Source organism: Zootoca vivipara, chromosome 6, assembly GCF_965207765.1.
Source record: "Zootoca vivipara chromosome 6, rZooViv2.hap1.1, whole genome shotgun sequence".
Lineage (NCBI taxonomy): Eukaryota > Metazoa > Chordata > Lepidosauria > Squamata > Lacertidae > Zootoca > Zootoca vivipara.
In genome coordinates, this window is record NC_142589.1 from 92,270,948 (window position 1) to 92,287,644 (window position 16,697).

A 16,697-nucleotide genomic window follows, 5' to 3' on the forward strand; every position below is an offset into this window, starting at 1 on the left:
CTTTCTGATGGCAGGGCAAGAAAAGCTGTGGGTTCAATGGGAGAGCATTTGGTCTGAATGCAGATTCAATCTCCAGGGAGATCTAAACCCCTCCCCCGAGAGCCGATGCCAGTCAGTGCAGACGAGATGGACCAATGCTCTACTTTGCATGCGGCAGATTTCTGGCCCTAATTGGTGACAGGCCACAGCTTGGTTCCAGGACACCTGCCTTGCATGTTGAAGGCCCCCCCAAACGTTTAATGCTCTGCAGATAGGGCCAGGAACGTCTCTGGAGAGGCGCTGCCCATAGTGTAGACAATACATAAGCAGAAGGACCAGTGGTCTGTACAAGGGAGCTCCCTATCTAAATCGGCCCCTCATGAGGACTAGAACCTTAAGAGGCTTCTGCCCAAGATCGTGGAGTTTCATAGACTCATGGAATTGTAGAAGGGGCCACGAGGGTCACTCAATTCAACCCCCTGCAATGCAGGAATCTTTTGTCCAAATGTGGGGCTCAAAGCTTTCATGCAGGGGCTCTCTGCACATGCTCAGGAGCCAGAGGATGGCAGCAGCTTTGAAGACCAGACCCTGGTTTTAGCCCTTGGTTAAACTTTTGAACAAGGTGTGTGTGTGGGGGGGGATACAGTGAGATCATATAACTGTTGGAAGGGATCGTCACAGAGTCCAAACCACTGCGATGCAGGAATCCTTCGCCCAACGTGGGACTTGAACCGATGACCCTCATGCTGTTAACACTTCCCAACTGAAATGAACGGGCTTGCGTTCTGTTAGTTGCGTGCATTAATTTCAACGGGTCTACTTAAGAGCAGGGCTTAGCTGCCACGAGCTGCTCACTGCGGAGAGGCGAGCTAAGAAAATCGGAAGCAACCCTCCCACCTTCAACTTATGAGCTCCACACACCTGCCTTTTGCAACCACTGGGGACTCGAAACTTGCTTTTTTAACTCCTACCCCCCAATTCTCAACATTCGGTTCCAGCACGAACTTCCTCTTGCCCTGCTGCCGAACTCGGCCCTTGGCGAGGATCTGCGGCAGTTTTGCTCATTGCACACTGGTGGGAAAGTCTCCTTTCCCAAGGCAGGGTGGAGAAATCAACGGGAGTTTGCAACCAGAGCCAACAGATTCTTGGCACCACGGCTTCCCAAATCAGGCACCCTTGCTTCCTATACTGCCTGGTTTTTCTGACATCAATACACCAAAACCAGACATATTTTCTTCCTGTGACGGTGGACGAGAAGACCCCCTCACCCAATTCAGACCTAGAGGGCCCCGACACTGAAAACCTTATTTTCCTAAAACAATCCCCCATTGGAATAGCTCAGACATGAGGCTCAGGTTGTGGGTTCGAGTCTCGTGCTGGGCAAAAAGATTGGGCTGGACTAGGTTCCCCTTGGCCTGCTGCAGGCGAGACCACGACTCACCTCCGAACACGAAGAGGCGTTCCCTGCGCTGCCGCTCGCCGCCTGGGCCCCATGCGAGCGGAACATGCCGGCCGTGACGGGCGTCGGGTGGGCGGAGCTACAGTACGTGGGCGGGGCCTGCGATGGGGAGGCGGGGCTTTCCTGGCAAGCGGGCGGGGCGGGGACCCGGGCGAAGTCTGGGGCATGGCTGCCCCCGTGGAGAGCGGGGCAGTTGGGGCCGGCCGGGGGCGTCGCCGCCGGGGGCTCGCCGCGGCTGGCGATCAGGTGGCGGTGCTGAAGTTGGCCGCCGTTCTGCTGGGCCGCGAGTTGGAGCTGGACAAACATCATATGGTCCCCAACACGCAGGGCCAGGGTGAGAGGAGATCGACCCGACAGGAAGTCATTTACCTGGGGAGGGAAGAAGAGGAGGAGATGAGAAGACGCAGGTATCAAAAACAAAACAAGCCAGATTCATTTTTACACCTCGGAATTTGCAGAAGGGGGGTGGACCACAAGCGCTGAGAGTGGATAAAACTCAATGATTTAAATATTTTTTTAAAAATGATTTTATGATTTAAATCAGAATTTTCTTTATTTCCATTGGATTTTTAAAATAAAATGCTTTTGGAGGAATTTTTCTTCTTCTAAAGATAGTTTTCTATTTAAGTTACATTATACTCCAAAGGCTATTAATGTGTTTTAAGTTTTTCAAGTGTGTAAAACTCAAAGTTGGTTTGTTGTTGTTTTTTAAACCCATTTAACCACATCAGTTAACAAACATTGATACATATGCTATAATGTTATCATTTTGGTTAAATAAATTGTTTAAATTGTTATTAAGGAAATGATTATTTTTCTCCTTTTCTGCTGTTGTCCAAACATAAGCAGTTAAAACAAAAATTTCACAATTACCAGAAAAGTTGTCCAAATATAAGCAGTTAACACAAAAATTTCACAATTACCTGTCTATTTATTTCTAATAGTATAACCAAAGCAGTCATTTTTGATAGAACTGTAAAAACAGTCAAAAACCTTCAGCTGGTTGTAAAAATTAAGATTATACCAGCAAGAATGAGTCTTTCTTAAAAAAAAGATTTAAATCAAGTCCACCCTGAAATCAAGGGGTCAAAATCACCACAGCTTGGAAGCCACAAGGTTAAAAATCAGTGCTGTTTTGAGATCAAGTGGTCAGATTTCATGCAGTTTTGGAACCAGTGGTCAAATCCAGCTCCTTTTGAGATCGTGGGCTGTTTCAAAAGGTTCGGCCTGCTTTCTTGAGTCGAAATGGTCCCCCAGCTGCATGCAAATGGACAAACACACCTGTTCCTTGAGCAGTTGCGAAAACTCAGTTTACGATATCTCAAAATGCGAACAGACACAAAGCAACCGGGCTTCCAAACATATGTAGTGGATGAATAGATTTGGATACGCTCCTCACGTTAAGTCCCAGAGCAGCGTACGATAACAAATGTACTTGGGTAGTGAGTGAAAATCAAGTTGCTAGACCTCATGGCTGCAAACCTCACTGTGCTCTGGGAGCGCAGTGCTCAAGATGGAAATGGGTTCAGTATTCAGAGTCTGTTTTCGCTGGTTCCCTGCTCTCTCTCACACACCCCGCATACTCCACGACCGCACCTCGCAGAAGCTGGACAGCATTTATGCAGCGTTGGGTGAATTCTCCAAAGGAGGAACAGGGGAGGATTTTTTTAAATAAAAAAAAACCCCACTTCCGCATAGAGTCGCTTGGAGACCCAGCCCAACTCGCCACAGGTGAGCAGCTACCTGGAAAAAGCCTGGTTTCAGAGGCAGCTCACAGTTCGGGTCTTGCTTTTTAATTAATTGTTGTCTGTTTTTATGCATATTGTGTTGTTTTTATGTTAGCTGCTCTGAGCCCGGCCTCGGCCGGGATACAAATAAAAATTTATTATTATTATTATTATTATTATTATTATTATTATTATTATTATTATTATTATTATGCCTCCTCCCGTCGTTACAAACACAGCAACCTAGGAACAGTTTCCGTTTCGCCCAGGTCTCCAGCGGAGGATTAGTCAAATCGAGAGCAAAGTCCTCGCATCGAAACCGCACTGCTCACAGTTCAAAGGCTGGGTCACGTGGCAGGCAGCCTGTTCAACATGGAATGCCTCCCGTCATTCCAAGTTTGAGAGCAGCTGCACCTGACAGATTTCTGCCTGCCAGGGCTAATGCTCCACTGGAGTGGCAAAGGGGGAGAGGAGACAGCCAGCAGATTTGAGGGCCGGGTTTCTCAAAACACAGGCCCCGCCGCGCATCTCCACCTCGTTGCAGTCAATGCCCCGAGAGAATCATAAACCACCGTGGGCAGACCATAAAACCCAACACACCTGTGCGATCTGACGGGATTTGGGTGGGGAAACCCCAGAACAAGCCCTGGTCCCCGGGAGGGGCTGGTGTGGGGTGACAGCAGTAAATATTTGCTTAACCAGGTGGCATTCGCTGGTCTAGGGTGGAGTCTTTTAAAAGGACGTTAACTAGACATTTTGCCCTTGCCAACTCAAGAAGTTAAAGCATAAGAGAAGCAAGCCGAATAATAATCTGGTTCCCGCCACCGAGATAAGGGTCTGCAAAGCAGCCGAGAAGCGTGCGAGTGTTTAAAACCACGAGGCACTACTAATTCCAGAGTTCTGGGTTCGAGTCCCACGTGGGGCAAAAGGTTCCCGCATTGGGGGGGGGGTTGGGCTAGATGAGCTTCGGGGTCCCTTTCCGACAATTCTACGAAATGGAAGGGCTACAAAGGTCTGCGCTAGGACACCTGCGCCGCATGCAGAAGGCGCCAAGCTCAATCCCCGGCCTCGGGGTCCAAAGGGAAGCAGAGCAAAGCGTTCGGCAACCAGACTGGTTGCAGGAGTTGCCGGAAGGAGGCATACAAGGCCTTAGGGATTTGTGGGGGGTTTAGGAGCAGAGTTCCCCTTCTGCTTTTATCATTGCTTAGGAGTTCTTCAACCGACACTTCCGAATTATTTTTTTTTGCAATGCACACAAACAAACTCTTTCCTGCTGCTGCAGAAACGTAAGCGAAAGGGAGAGAGAAAATAAATCTAAAATCGCCCAAAAACGCTCCTTGCGTCATCCATGACCCTGCTCAACCCTCCCCCCGGCACCTGCTGGGATGCTCTCGGCCCCCTAGACTTCCCCCCCACAACTGCTCATGCCCCATCGACACACGGAAGACAACACCCACCCACCCCGGCTTCGAAGTTTCTGAGAAACTCGTGGGAACTGAGGGGGGGGCAAGTGAATCGGCCGGATACAGGCAGTGGGCGAAAAAGCAGCGAAGCTGAGTTTCGGACACCCGGGAAGTTGGGTTAGCAGGCTGCTATCTGCAAGAAGCAGACCTCAAACCACCTCTAGCACGCAACTTATTATTTTCAAAAGGTTGGAACGCATCTAAACAGAATAAGTGCGACGGATGTCGACTCTGCTCTCTTCTGCAGGAACAATGCCGTAAACAAAACAAAACAAGATGCCGAAAGCATCAAGCAAAAAACAAACAAAACAAAAACCCAGTTTGTTAAAAAATATAAATTGATGTAACAAATCATGCACTTTAGAATATTCAGACCTGGTAACTGTGTCTTTACTCTCTTAGCCAACACTGGGATGGAACTAGCTAAAAAATACCCAGGAATGGTGACCTTGAGGGGCTCCTGAGCATGTGCAGAGTGAAGCCCCTCTAGCTGTAGATTGAGCATTGCTATCCCCAGGGAAGCGAAGATTGTCCTCTGTCACAGGGTCTACCCTTCCTGCCTTCATTTGCATCCGAAGCCCAAGACTGTAAGCGCAACCAAATATTTGGAGCTACCGCTAGTAAATGGAACAGGCATGCAAAAGGGCAGTCTATCTGCGAGTGCAAGGAAGCAAAGGATGGCCTCTTCCATCAGGGCCAGAACAAATGCTTCCCTTTATGACAACCTCAATGAGGGCTTGAGGTGACCCAGGGCAGATCTACAGTACTAGAAACTTGGCCTCCCCCCACCCCCAAGTCTGGAGAGCTGGGGGGGCAGAAAGCAGAGGGGGGGGAAGCTGGGTTCTCCAAATCTCCAGGCGTCTGGCACCCCCCCCCCCGTGCATGCGCCAGTCACAAAATTCCAAATCAGCCCAGCCGCAATGGAGCCTTTGCCATCAAAAGCACCCTCGTGTGTCCGTCCCCCCATCCGCCGGCTGCAAGTCACGACTCCCGGTCCTTGTCTCTCCCTGCAGCGACCGCCCCCACCGGCGGCACAAAAGACTGCTGGACACCCGCCAGGTTAACCCCCCCCACCGTGAAATGTGCAGCAAGCAGTATTTATTATTGATTTTGATTAAACAGTGAAGGGGAGGGGCTGTCTGCTGCACGCAGCTGGAAGAGAATCTTTCTACCTCTCCATCAGAAAAAAAATGCATGCTTTTTTTTTTTAGGCTCTCCCCCCCCCCAAAAAAAAATATCGCTCCACCAGCTGAATGGAAGGCGCTCCTTTGTTCTCAAAAGCTTCACGCCAGCCCAGATGGCAATTTCCATATGCAGAAAAGGTCTGGGGGGAGCCTTTCGTCCAAGGATAACTCTTCTTTCTCTCTCTCCCCCCCCCCCCACTGCTGTAAATTCGTAAGCAGCCCCTCTGCTGGGATTTCAGTGGCGCTCAAGGAGTCTTTTGGGATTGCCTGGCAAAAGGGGGATAAATTTTGTGGAGGGGGGTGTATTCTGCCTCCCATCTCCAGCCAAACAGATTATCTGTTTATTATAGAAACTAGGCACCAGTAGAACGAGGGAGAAGAAATGCAGAGAACCACCTCGCAGGGCTGGGGCGCCAGAAAAGCCAGCCATTGATAAATAAAAAAGGAACACACACACACAAGCCCCAGCAAATTGCAAGGGCAATAAACTTGACCACAAAGCGTTTTAATAGCGCGAAGCAATAGAGAACAAATGAAATAACGACCGCACATTATAGCATTGCAGCCTCAGAGGATATTGCAAACCCATTTCACAGACTCCGTGACTGAAGATATAGCACCGGGGGGGGGGGGGGAGAAATGAGCCAAACAAACACCAATATCAAATTAATTCAGGATTATGCACCAGTACAGGGGAAATAGCTTAGAATCTACATGCATTTGATGCCAAAAAACCCCCAAAAATGCTCCCCTGGAAGGGGTTGGGCTATATGATTCTTGGGGATCCCCCTTGCAGTTCCACAGCTCTTTGAAATAAGAACTGAGGGCTCTCCAAGCCTCTTCAGCTTGGAGAAAACTAAACCCACCCGTGACTCATAGCTCTGAGCCCCCTAAGGCTCAACGCCCCCTCCTCAGTTGTTTTTTTAAAAAACTGCCATCTGTTTTCTGCTTGGCGCTCTAACCATTAACGCACTCTGCCCCTGCCGCAGAAGAGAGCCCGTCTCTCGCTCTGCCCTCCTCCTCGCGTTTCCTCTGACGTCAGAGGCCAAGCTGAAGATGGAGGAGATTCGCCCTTCGCTGTCATTAACCGGAGCCTGATGCCCTGAGTACCAGCTACCTCAGTGCCACAGGACGCTGGCAGGACTAAAAATAAAATCTTCCCCTGGCGCTCGCTTCTTTTGAAAGAGAGAGAGAGAGAGAGAAAGAAAGAAAGAGAGAGAGAGGAGAGGAAGAGGCCCCATTATCTGCAAGCAGGCACCAAACACACACAAATAGGCAGAAGCAGCACCCAGGTCCAGCCTGTCATCAGAGACAACGGGTCAAAGGAACCACGAACGAGGACACCCGCCTGGCACACACTCCCATCGCCCGCCAGGTGCTTCGCACTACAGTTCCCGGCCAGCACAGCTGATGCCTGGGGGCAAGGGGCGGGTGGGAACTGGGAGTCCCAAAATGCCAGGAGGACACCATGTTGGCCAACTCAGGTGCCAGCTTTATACGTTATTTGGCCTGGTTTTTGAGAGAGAGAGAGAGGGGGGGGGGAGAGCGCTAATGCAGGTAAGTTTTTTTGGGGGGGCGTTTTAAGAAGGAAAATAAACATACCCAGGTCTGAGTCATTGCAAGGGGTTGGACTAGGTGACCCTAGCGGTATGCCTCCCACTTTATGAATGAAGCGGCGCATTTCAAATAACACATCACAAAAGGAAAGAGGTCTGGGGAGGGAAGAGGAAAGTAAGCAGGCTCATAGAGACACCACTTTTTTTTTTTACAAATGGGAAGGAAGACGGCTTGAGGTTGCACCTTCCAGTGTGGATATGCAGTTCCCTAAATCCCTTAGCTCTGTAGGTCTGGTTCTGGTTGCCAGGCACTCTGTGCCTGCTCTAAGGAATTGTTGCCACTTCCTGGTTTACAGCCAGGAACACAGGAAGCTGCTTTATTGCCTATTTGTCTGGCTGGCTCATTCTTGTCTACCTGTAGAGGGTGCTGGGAATTGGAATCTGGGACATTCTGCATGCAAAACAGCTGCTTTATCACTTGGCTGCGGCTAGGCTGAGCCCACACTCTGGCCGATGTCCCTTAACTCGTCAGCTCCCCTAATATGAAATACACGTACACACCTCGCGCAAAACACCCACTCCAAAGGCAGGGGGGGGAAGAGAATGAAACTCTGCACACGCTCAGAAAGCCAGCTGCCTTGGAAGCAGAGATAAACCTTTCTGCAAAACAGTAGAGGGGAAAATCAAAACTCAAAACCTGTTACCTGCTCTGGAGGATGAAGTTGCACAACTGCACACCCGCCCTGGGCGGGTGGGGGAATGCACTCTGCACATGCTCAGGGAACCTGCCACCCTCAACAAATGCGTCAAGGCCGCCAATAAGCCTTTCCACAAACTAGGAGGGGGGTGGGAACTAAAAAAAACCCTGCAGTCACCGTGATTGCAACACAACCTCTTATCTACGCCAGAGGACGCAAGTTTCACAATCGCACACTCTTCTGGGAGTGAACCGGGTGGGTGGGGAAAAGACACACACACACACACACACACACACACACACACACACACACACACACATACACACAAAAACCCACCTCCGTGTTCTCTAGAGAGATGGCAATGGGTTTGGGTTGAGGGCGGGAGAGAAAGAGAGAGATGTTCTTCTGTGCCAACCACCCGAAAAGAAAATATTATTTTCCTGCTTGGATTCAGAAAGCCTTCGCCCCTCACCCCCCGGGGAAAGTGAGAGAGGACGCAAAGGAAGAAATTTAAATTGATTGCCTCTGAATCCAGCTCGAGAGCTGAGCCCCAGTTCCCAGAAACCAGGGGATGACTCAGAGTACACCGAATTCTTTCTTTCTCCGACGTGTTCAGAAAACTCTTGGCCCGAGGTAACCCTCAGCCTTGCCCGCTTCCCTGCCGCTCTGGGAGGGTGGCACCACGGCCACGCTTTGTGGGTGGGGCAGGCGGGCGGTTTGCGCCCTCCCTGAGAGGAGGGCAGCATGCATCACTGGAGGGGCAACCCTACAGACTTCCTGGACCACCCCACCCCTTGCAAAGCAAACAAACACACACACAGAAAAACAAAACACCCTACGTCAGGGAGGAACCGATTCTTCCTCTCCAGAATCGGTGCCCATCCCAAAAACAAAACACAACCCAGGAGAGGTTATGATTTCAGCCGAGCAACACAGACTTGTAAAAGGGGAGATTCTCAATAATAATACTACTAGGATCCGGGTTCGAATCCCCCCTGCAATTGCATGTCCTCTCCAGCCTAACCTACCTCGCGGGGTGGTTGTGGGGGAAGAGAGCTGCCTTGGAGAACGCAGCAAATGCAACCGTAAATAAATTATAACACCCCCACCCTCTCTCAACCAACGGAAGCGAGACATTTCACCCACCCGGCCCTGCACCCAGATCTCAGGAAAGGGCGTTGGGGAAGGCAGATTTTTCGTAAAACCCACCCCAAACATTAGAGGAAGCAGATTTTCCTGCTCTTAGCAAGAGGAAGGCGGGCAGCCGTTTGAGGAAAGCAGAACAGCCACAGGATGAATGAAGGGTGGGGCTTCCTAGTTTTGTCTCCCCCCCCCCACTCCCCAAGTAAATACTCGGACAGTTACTGGGAGTTCCCTTTCTGTGCAAAAGCTATGGGAAGAAAAAGTTTGCTAGGGGGAACGGGGGAGAGGAGAGGTTCCCCCCACCATTTCCCTGTCCTAGGAAGAATGCAAAAGCTACTAGCTCTCCTCTCCAGGGAATCTCTCTTTCCAACCATCACCTTGGGCTGAAACAGGGGTGGCCGTGGCCGCGGTTTTGCAAAAGATGGGTGCCAGTGGCCTGGGTGCTTGCATGCGTTTTGGTGCCTTGAGCTTGCTTGGTTTCCTCTTCCCTTCCCAACTCTCTTTCCTCGTGTGTGTGTGTGTTTATGCATGTATGTTTTAAAATAATAATAAAGATTGCAAGCCTTTGGGGGCAGAGCTTGCCATATGGATGGATGGACAGACACACACACACACACACACACACACACACACACACACACACACTGGGGACATGTGACAGATTCTAGCCAGCTTTATCATTTATTCAATTTGTTTACGGCCCCATCCCCGTAGATCTCAGGGTGGTTTACAACATTAAAAACAATGCAACGTTTCACAATATGAAGACGGCGACGAATAATATTGATTTTGTTTCCGAGCACAATTCAAAGTGTTGGTGCTGACCTTTAAAGCCCTAAATGGCCTCGGTCCAGTATACCTGAAGGAGCATCTCCACCTCCATCATTCTGTCCGGACACTGAGGTCCAGCACCGAGGGCCTTCTGGCGGTTCCCTTGTTGAGAGATGCCAAGTTGCAGGGAACTAGGCAGAGGGCCTTCTCGGTGGTGGCGCCTGCCCTGTGGAACGCCCTCCCAAAAGATGTCAAAGAGGAAAACAACTACCAGACTTTTAGAAGACATCTGAAGGCAGCCCTGTTCAGGGAGGCTTTTAATGTTTAATAGATTATCGTGTTGTATTTTTCTGTTGGAAGCCGCCCAGAGTGGCTGGGGAGACCCAGCCAGATAGGCGGGGTACAAATAAATTATTATTACTAAACAGAGAATGAATATTTATGAAGCAAGATGCACTAAATGGTAATTGTTATGGTTGCAAAGTTGTTTTAAAAAGTTGCGCTTTAACACTGACACCCAGCCTGGGACCTGAGGGAGGTTTCCTCCCTGTGAGAAGTGAGGTTGCAGGGAACCAGGCAGAGGGCCTTCTCAGTGGTGGCGCCCGCCCTGTGGAACGCCCTCCCATCAGATGTCAAGGAAATAAAACAACTACCTGACTTTTAGAAGACCCCTGAAGGCAGCCCTGTACAGGGAAGTTTTTAACGTTCTGTCGTGTTTTTAATATTCTGTTGGGAGCCGCCCAGAGTGGCTGGGGAGACCCCGTCAGATGGACAGCATACAAATAAAATAAATAACACATACTAAATGCATACTATGATTTCAAGTAGCACACACTCAAAATTAAAGGGAAAGCATGCGGCTAGCCAGGATTCTGCGCCAAAACCATTCGGCCTGATTCAGCACAGCCGTTATGACACAACTAGGGCCCGTTCACTTCAATGGAGCAGAACTTTGAAATAAATGCCATCGGGGAGGCAAGCATCAAAACGTCCAGGGCAAGTCTTAAACCCGGCCACCCTCCCGCAACCAGATTCTGCACCCTTCTCTCCCCGCCCAAAAAACCCCCTCCCACCAGACTTTTTTTGCTACCAAGAGCAAAGCGGCAGAGTCTCAGCAAAGAGGAAGGAATGTGGGTTTAAGCAGAAGCCAGAATAATCAAAGCCAGCCCCATCAGAAACAGATGGCTGGCTGGCGCTCGGCTCAGCTCCACCTACCCCCCTCCCCAGGCATGCAAGCATTCCTGGCGTGCACCCCCCTTTCCATCAATAGACCACCCCCCCTCAAATTCCACCCTTGCTTCTTCCTGAGGCTCTTACTCCCGTGGGGGTGGGGTGGGGGGAGGGAGCAGTAAATAAATTAAAACTCCCCATCCTCCTCTTCTCCATATAATGACCAGGCAGTGGGGTGCGGGGGGGGGGAGAGGAAGGAGAAATGGGACTCTTCCCCCCCTACCCCCTTGCTGCTACTGACTCTGCACCCCAAATCTCTCTTCCCTGCCAGCCACAAGCCCCTCCGCGCTTAAAAAAAATTAAGTGACCGTTTCACAACATTGCCCTCCTATATACTCATTTTTAAAATAAATGTGGGGAGGTCCAGCTTAGTTTTTTAAACCCTGGGCTCCATGTAGTAAATTTGAGGTGCCTTATAAGTGATATAATGCTCTTGTGATTTGGTGTTGGTGATGGTGAATAATTGCAAAAAAAACCACCCCGAAGTGGGTGAATACTACAAGTTGTAGGTCTATTGAAATTAAATGACAGGCATCCGGTTTGCTACTTTGAGAACAGGATACTGGACTCAGTGGGCCACTGGAAAGGGGCTCACACCTTAATTTTAAATCACATTATCAGAAGGCACGTTTTGATCACACGAGGCTTATAAACACAATAGGTTTTCATCCAGAGTTGTTGTACTCTGAGTAGGCTGCCCCCACCCCCGGAATTAGTGGACACCCTCCCCAGTTCACCTCGTTCACTAAGTTCAATGGGACCACAACCATTTTAAGTATCGGTGCCCCTCAAGCCCGCTTGGTTTCCTCTTCCCTCCCCAACCCTTTTTTCCTTTTTGTGATGTGTTTCAAATTGCGGTTAGTTCTGTTCGTTCATTCCTGTGGCTAGCATGACTAATGGCGAGGGACAAAGCTAGAGATAGGAAATGGGGCAGCTGGCAGATTAAGGGAACTTCTTTGCTTGCAAGAGGGGTGGGGGTTATAAAGAGGAGATATTTCTGGCCAGCCACCACATTTTCTTTTGAGAGCATTTTGGATTCATTCACCATGGAAGAGCAATAGACCAGGAGTCATTTAGGTAATTTAAAATGCCATGAGCCATATGCAATGATAGCCCTCCTCAGAGTAGACCTATAGCTGAGAGACCCTCACCTTTCTCCTCTAGCCTTGAAGGATTACTTGCCCAACCCCAGCAACGCGTGGCAGGGCCAGCTAGCAATAAATAATAATAATAATAATAATAATAATAATAATAATAATAATACTGACAACCCTGGCTATCCAAGGGGTCTGCACCCCCCAGCTCTGAAAGCCCATTGTGATGTGGGAGACAAACCCCCTCCTTTAATAGTCACAAGTTTCCCTTACAGGATTCAGTTAAATCCTTCAAAAGGCTAGGCTTTCCCTAGCAGGGGTTGCCAACTTATCTAGACCCCACAGGCGCATCTGAATTTCGGAGCGAGCCCCACGGCAACACCTCCCCCCTCTAGCCGCTTCTGCCCTCCCTCCACCAGAACAGGCTCAAATAAAACGAAGATTCAGATTTGGTGCAATTCATCCGGAGCCTCGAAAAGCCCATAGAGATGAAAGAGGAAGTGGGACAGAGCGGCACTCTTTCATACTTCCTCCTTCAGCTCTATGGCCTTTAAGCCTCACCAAAAAAAAAACGAGCACGTCCTACGCTCCCCCTCTCAAGTCCCATCACTCTACATTTAAAGCAGTGCTATATCACTTTCAAGCAGTCACGGTGCACCAAGAATCCTGGGAACCGTAGTTTCAGGGTGCCGATAGAAAAGAAAAAGGAGAAGGCGTACAACCGACCTACAAAATTAACGGCACAAAAGTTCCCAAGTCAATAAGGCGGTGATGAAGGAAGTGACCCAACAGGAAAGGAGGAAGCTTTACCTAAAGGCAGAGCCTTTTTGAAATCCTTCTTTTAAATGCACAGGGGAGGTCCAAATTTTAGGAAAACCAGGCATTTACAGATCTGGAGGTCACCAGGGCTGAGGCAGGCTGCCACTGACCAATCCCTGTAGTCCTCGCAGGGAGATTTCAGGCAATGGATTTCAGGGAGAAATTTTCACAGACACACACACACACACACGTCCCAAGCCGAAGGTGTCCTTACCTGAGTTTCTGTTAAACTTTCCAACGCTTGCATTACGGACTGTTCCGGTCTGGATGCTTGCGACTGTAATAGGTGAGGTTTTTTTTTGGGGGGGGGGGGAAGAGAAACAAGAAGACGAGAGGATAAATCTCTTTTTCCAAAAATCGACACTTTGCCTAGTCGCCTACAGAGCATTCCTATTCTCCTCTAGGCGAGCAGGAGGGAAAAGAGCCCAAGAGGAGGCTTCCTCCCCACCCCACCCTGAGCTGCCCTTGAGTGACCTGTTAGCTTGCAGAGGTGCTCCAAAAATTAAAGGTTAGGGAACCTTTTCCAGCCGAGGGCCTAATGTGCCCAGGGCCAATCTTCTGGGGGCCGCATGCCAGTGGTGCGCAGGGGCGGACAAAAAAGTGGGCAGGATTTTACTAGTTTCTGCAGAGTTTGGGTGGCCATCTGCCAGGGATACTTTTAGCTGTGGTTCCTGCATTGCATGGGGCTGGACTAGATGGCTCTTGGGGGCCCCCCTTCCAACTCCACGATTCCCTGGCTCTGTAAAAAAACCTATTGCCGTCATTAATGCCTTAGAGCAGGCATAGGTAAACTCGGACCTCCAGACGTTTTGGGACTACAACTCCCATCATCATCCCTAGCTAACAGGACCAGTGGTCAGGGATGATGGGAAATGTAGTCTCAAAACATCTGGAGGGCTGAGTTTGCCTATGCCTGCCTTAGACGATGACTAAGGCACCCATAGTCTTTTGCAGGAGAGGGAATAACCTGCTGGTTCAGGTAGCCAAAGTCAATGCCTTCTGACTACAACTCCCATAATCACTGGCCATTCGCACACACCCAAGTTGGGGCGGTTGGGAGTTATAGTTCACAGCACCCAGTGGGCGCCAAATCTTGGCCCCTCCTGATGCTGGGGGTGGGGATAAGAAATGAAACTTATTTACCATTAAGCCAGTTTCCACCGTTGGCACCAGAGTCAACTTGCTGCCGTCTCCAACCCCCAGGTCTTGAAGTTTTCCCGAATTAAGTCGACTAAAAGGATACAGTATTTTTGTTTGGGGGGGGGGTGAGCAGGGGAGAGAGAGAAAGAGAGGGAGGGGGGTAAAGCATTGTTACTTTCAAAAATACAAATGGTAATTAAATTGCTTTCGGAACACAGAACCTCTGATTATTCATCTTTTCAGTAATTTCCTTTTTTGGGGGGGGGAAGTATCTTCATTCAGCCTCTCCCCTTTCCGCTCCTTATGTAAACACAATATAATAAGTCTCTCTCTCTCCCCCCCCCCCCAGACAGGGCAGCTGGTATTCCGCAGTCATCCGTCAAACAACTATCTCGTTGCACAAACCCACTCTGCCAGACAATTTCAGCGACAGATCCGGATAGATATTTTATTCATTTATTGCAAAAAAACCCATTGTATCTAAAGAGAGAAATTGCAGCCATTGCCATAGTTTTCCAAGGGGGAGAGAGAGGAAGGGATAAATGTATGGTTGTAAAACGGGGGGCTTTTTAAAAAAAACACCATTATATTGCACGGCCCAGTACCTAAAGGGAAAAATCGACTCTTGATTACTATTCCCTTTGAGTGGGGAGGGGGGCACCTTATTTTTAAGTCTGAACTGTTCCCTATTTTTACCTAGTTGTGCGAAGAAGGAAGAGGATAAAAATGCATTTTTTTGGATTTATGCGTTAAAAAATAAAAGGTAGATCAGACAGGGGGTGGGAGGGAAGTTATACAAATATGGGGGGGGAGGAAGATTTCCTTCCCCCTCAAGGGCTCATCACACAAAGGCAAAGCTTCCTTGCATCTTAGGAACTGATCTGCCTCTCTCTACCCTAACAAAGCGAAGGAGATTTTGTTAAACAAAGGGAGAAAGGAGGAGGAGGAGGAGGACCCCCCCCTCCCAGCCTGGCCCGTATCAGTTACTGTTGCAATTAGATTTCCACAAATCCTCTGAAATTACAAAAATTTAAAAACCCCAGGAGAATACAGTATTTCGGATTCCCTGCAACGTACAGGCTCCGGGATCCTCAAATACTGATTTTTTTTTAAAGCAGGTACGTCTGCAGAGAGATGGAGAATCAACCTTCCGAACAAAGGACAGGAGGAAGAGGGCCAGGCCAGGATTGGGGGGGTAGATTTGGGGGCCGCAATGAGAATTTCCAGCTATGCATAAAAAACCCTTTAGTGGGAACCAAAAAAAGAGAGGCCAGGACAGATTTTTTTTGGGGGGGGTATTCTCACCAAATATCTCAAGGAAATTGTAAGGGCATTTCAGAGTGTGGTCTTTCAAGACCCCCCCCTTAATAAACAGGAGGAGAAATGGAGATGGGGGCTATTCAGGGACAATTAAGTATTTTGGGGACACACAAAATCTAGGCTGAAGGAATCTCTTTTTACACACACACCTTTTACACGTCCTAGTCTGGCATTACCAAAAGAACCGGAGGCTCTTGTAAATGACAATATATACATTTAAGGCGATTTTAGGCAAATATGCACCAACACGTATCAAAAGACAGGTTTATAGCAGGGATATAAAAAAGGGGGAGGGTCAAGAGGGTGTCATACGGGTGCACGGGTGCAAACACACCCACTTCACAAAAGCAAGTAGACATGATCCAGCCCACTTAAAGAGCCATTGCAAGGAACGGACCCAGGTCTGCAGCTAACATCCACTCATTTCAACGAGTCTACTCTGAACGAGATCCGCTACTTTCCTGCCCTTCTTAAAAAAGTTTTTCCCCTCTCAGGGTGCGATCGCCGGCACACGCACTGGCTGCACAGCAAAGCTTCCCGGGCGAGCTTACTCCCGAGTAGACCATTCTCTCTCCCCCCCCCCAACCCTCACACACACCGCACCGCCAAGATCCCATCAGGCCCTGGTTGCCCTGGGATTAAGCCCTACTGGATTCAGTTGTGGAGCCCTAATCCCGAGTAGAACAACGCCTCGGGCTCCCGGATGCAGGTCAAAAAGCGAGGCGCTGGACCCCAAGCTCCCCGCTGGAACTGACCGTGTGAAATTAAAAGGGCGCACAGCTTCCTCAGGCCCATTCCTTCCAATAGGTCTCCTCCCGAGTAGAGCCCGCACACCCCCAACGAAGGGAAGAGACACAGTGAACTCGGGACACATCCCTTTCCCACAAATCTCCTGCCGAGCAGAGTTCACAACCACCCACTGACACGGAGACGCCAGCGGGTCTACTCCCGAGTAAAACTTAGTAGGCTGCAACCCGAACTTCTTGCTCCCCGCGAGCTCCCGATTTAAGCCTAACTCCTCTACCCGGGTATTCGGGATGGCGTGGAGAGGAAGAAAGTAAAAGGAAGGGGGGATTAGCAATACACACACACACACACACACACACACACACAC

The 16,697-nt window shown here is 49.5% G+C and overlaps 1 protein-coding gene across 2 annotated transcripts in view; it reads right to left on the reverse strand.

Moving 5' to 3' along the window:
- MIDN (midnolin) overlaps window positions 1-16,697 on the reverse strand; it is a 45,285-nt gene that overhangs the window by 12,327 nt on the left and 16,261 nt on the right. For both annotated transcript variants that reach the window (XM_035118677.3, XM_035118678.3), the window contains exons 3-5: window positions 14,267-14,354; window positions 13,338-13,400; window positions 1,421-1,807 (exon numbers count right to left, since the gene is read on the reverse strand). In XM_035118677.3, the coding sequence (XP_034974568.3) occupies window positions 1,421-1,807; window positions 13,338-13,400; window positions 14,267-14,354 (538 nt within the window). The remainder of the gene's footprint in view (window positions 1-1,420; window positions 1,808-13,337; window positions 13,401-14,266; window positions 14,355-16,697) is intronic.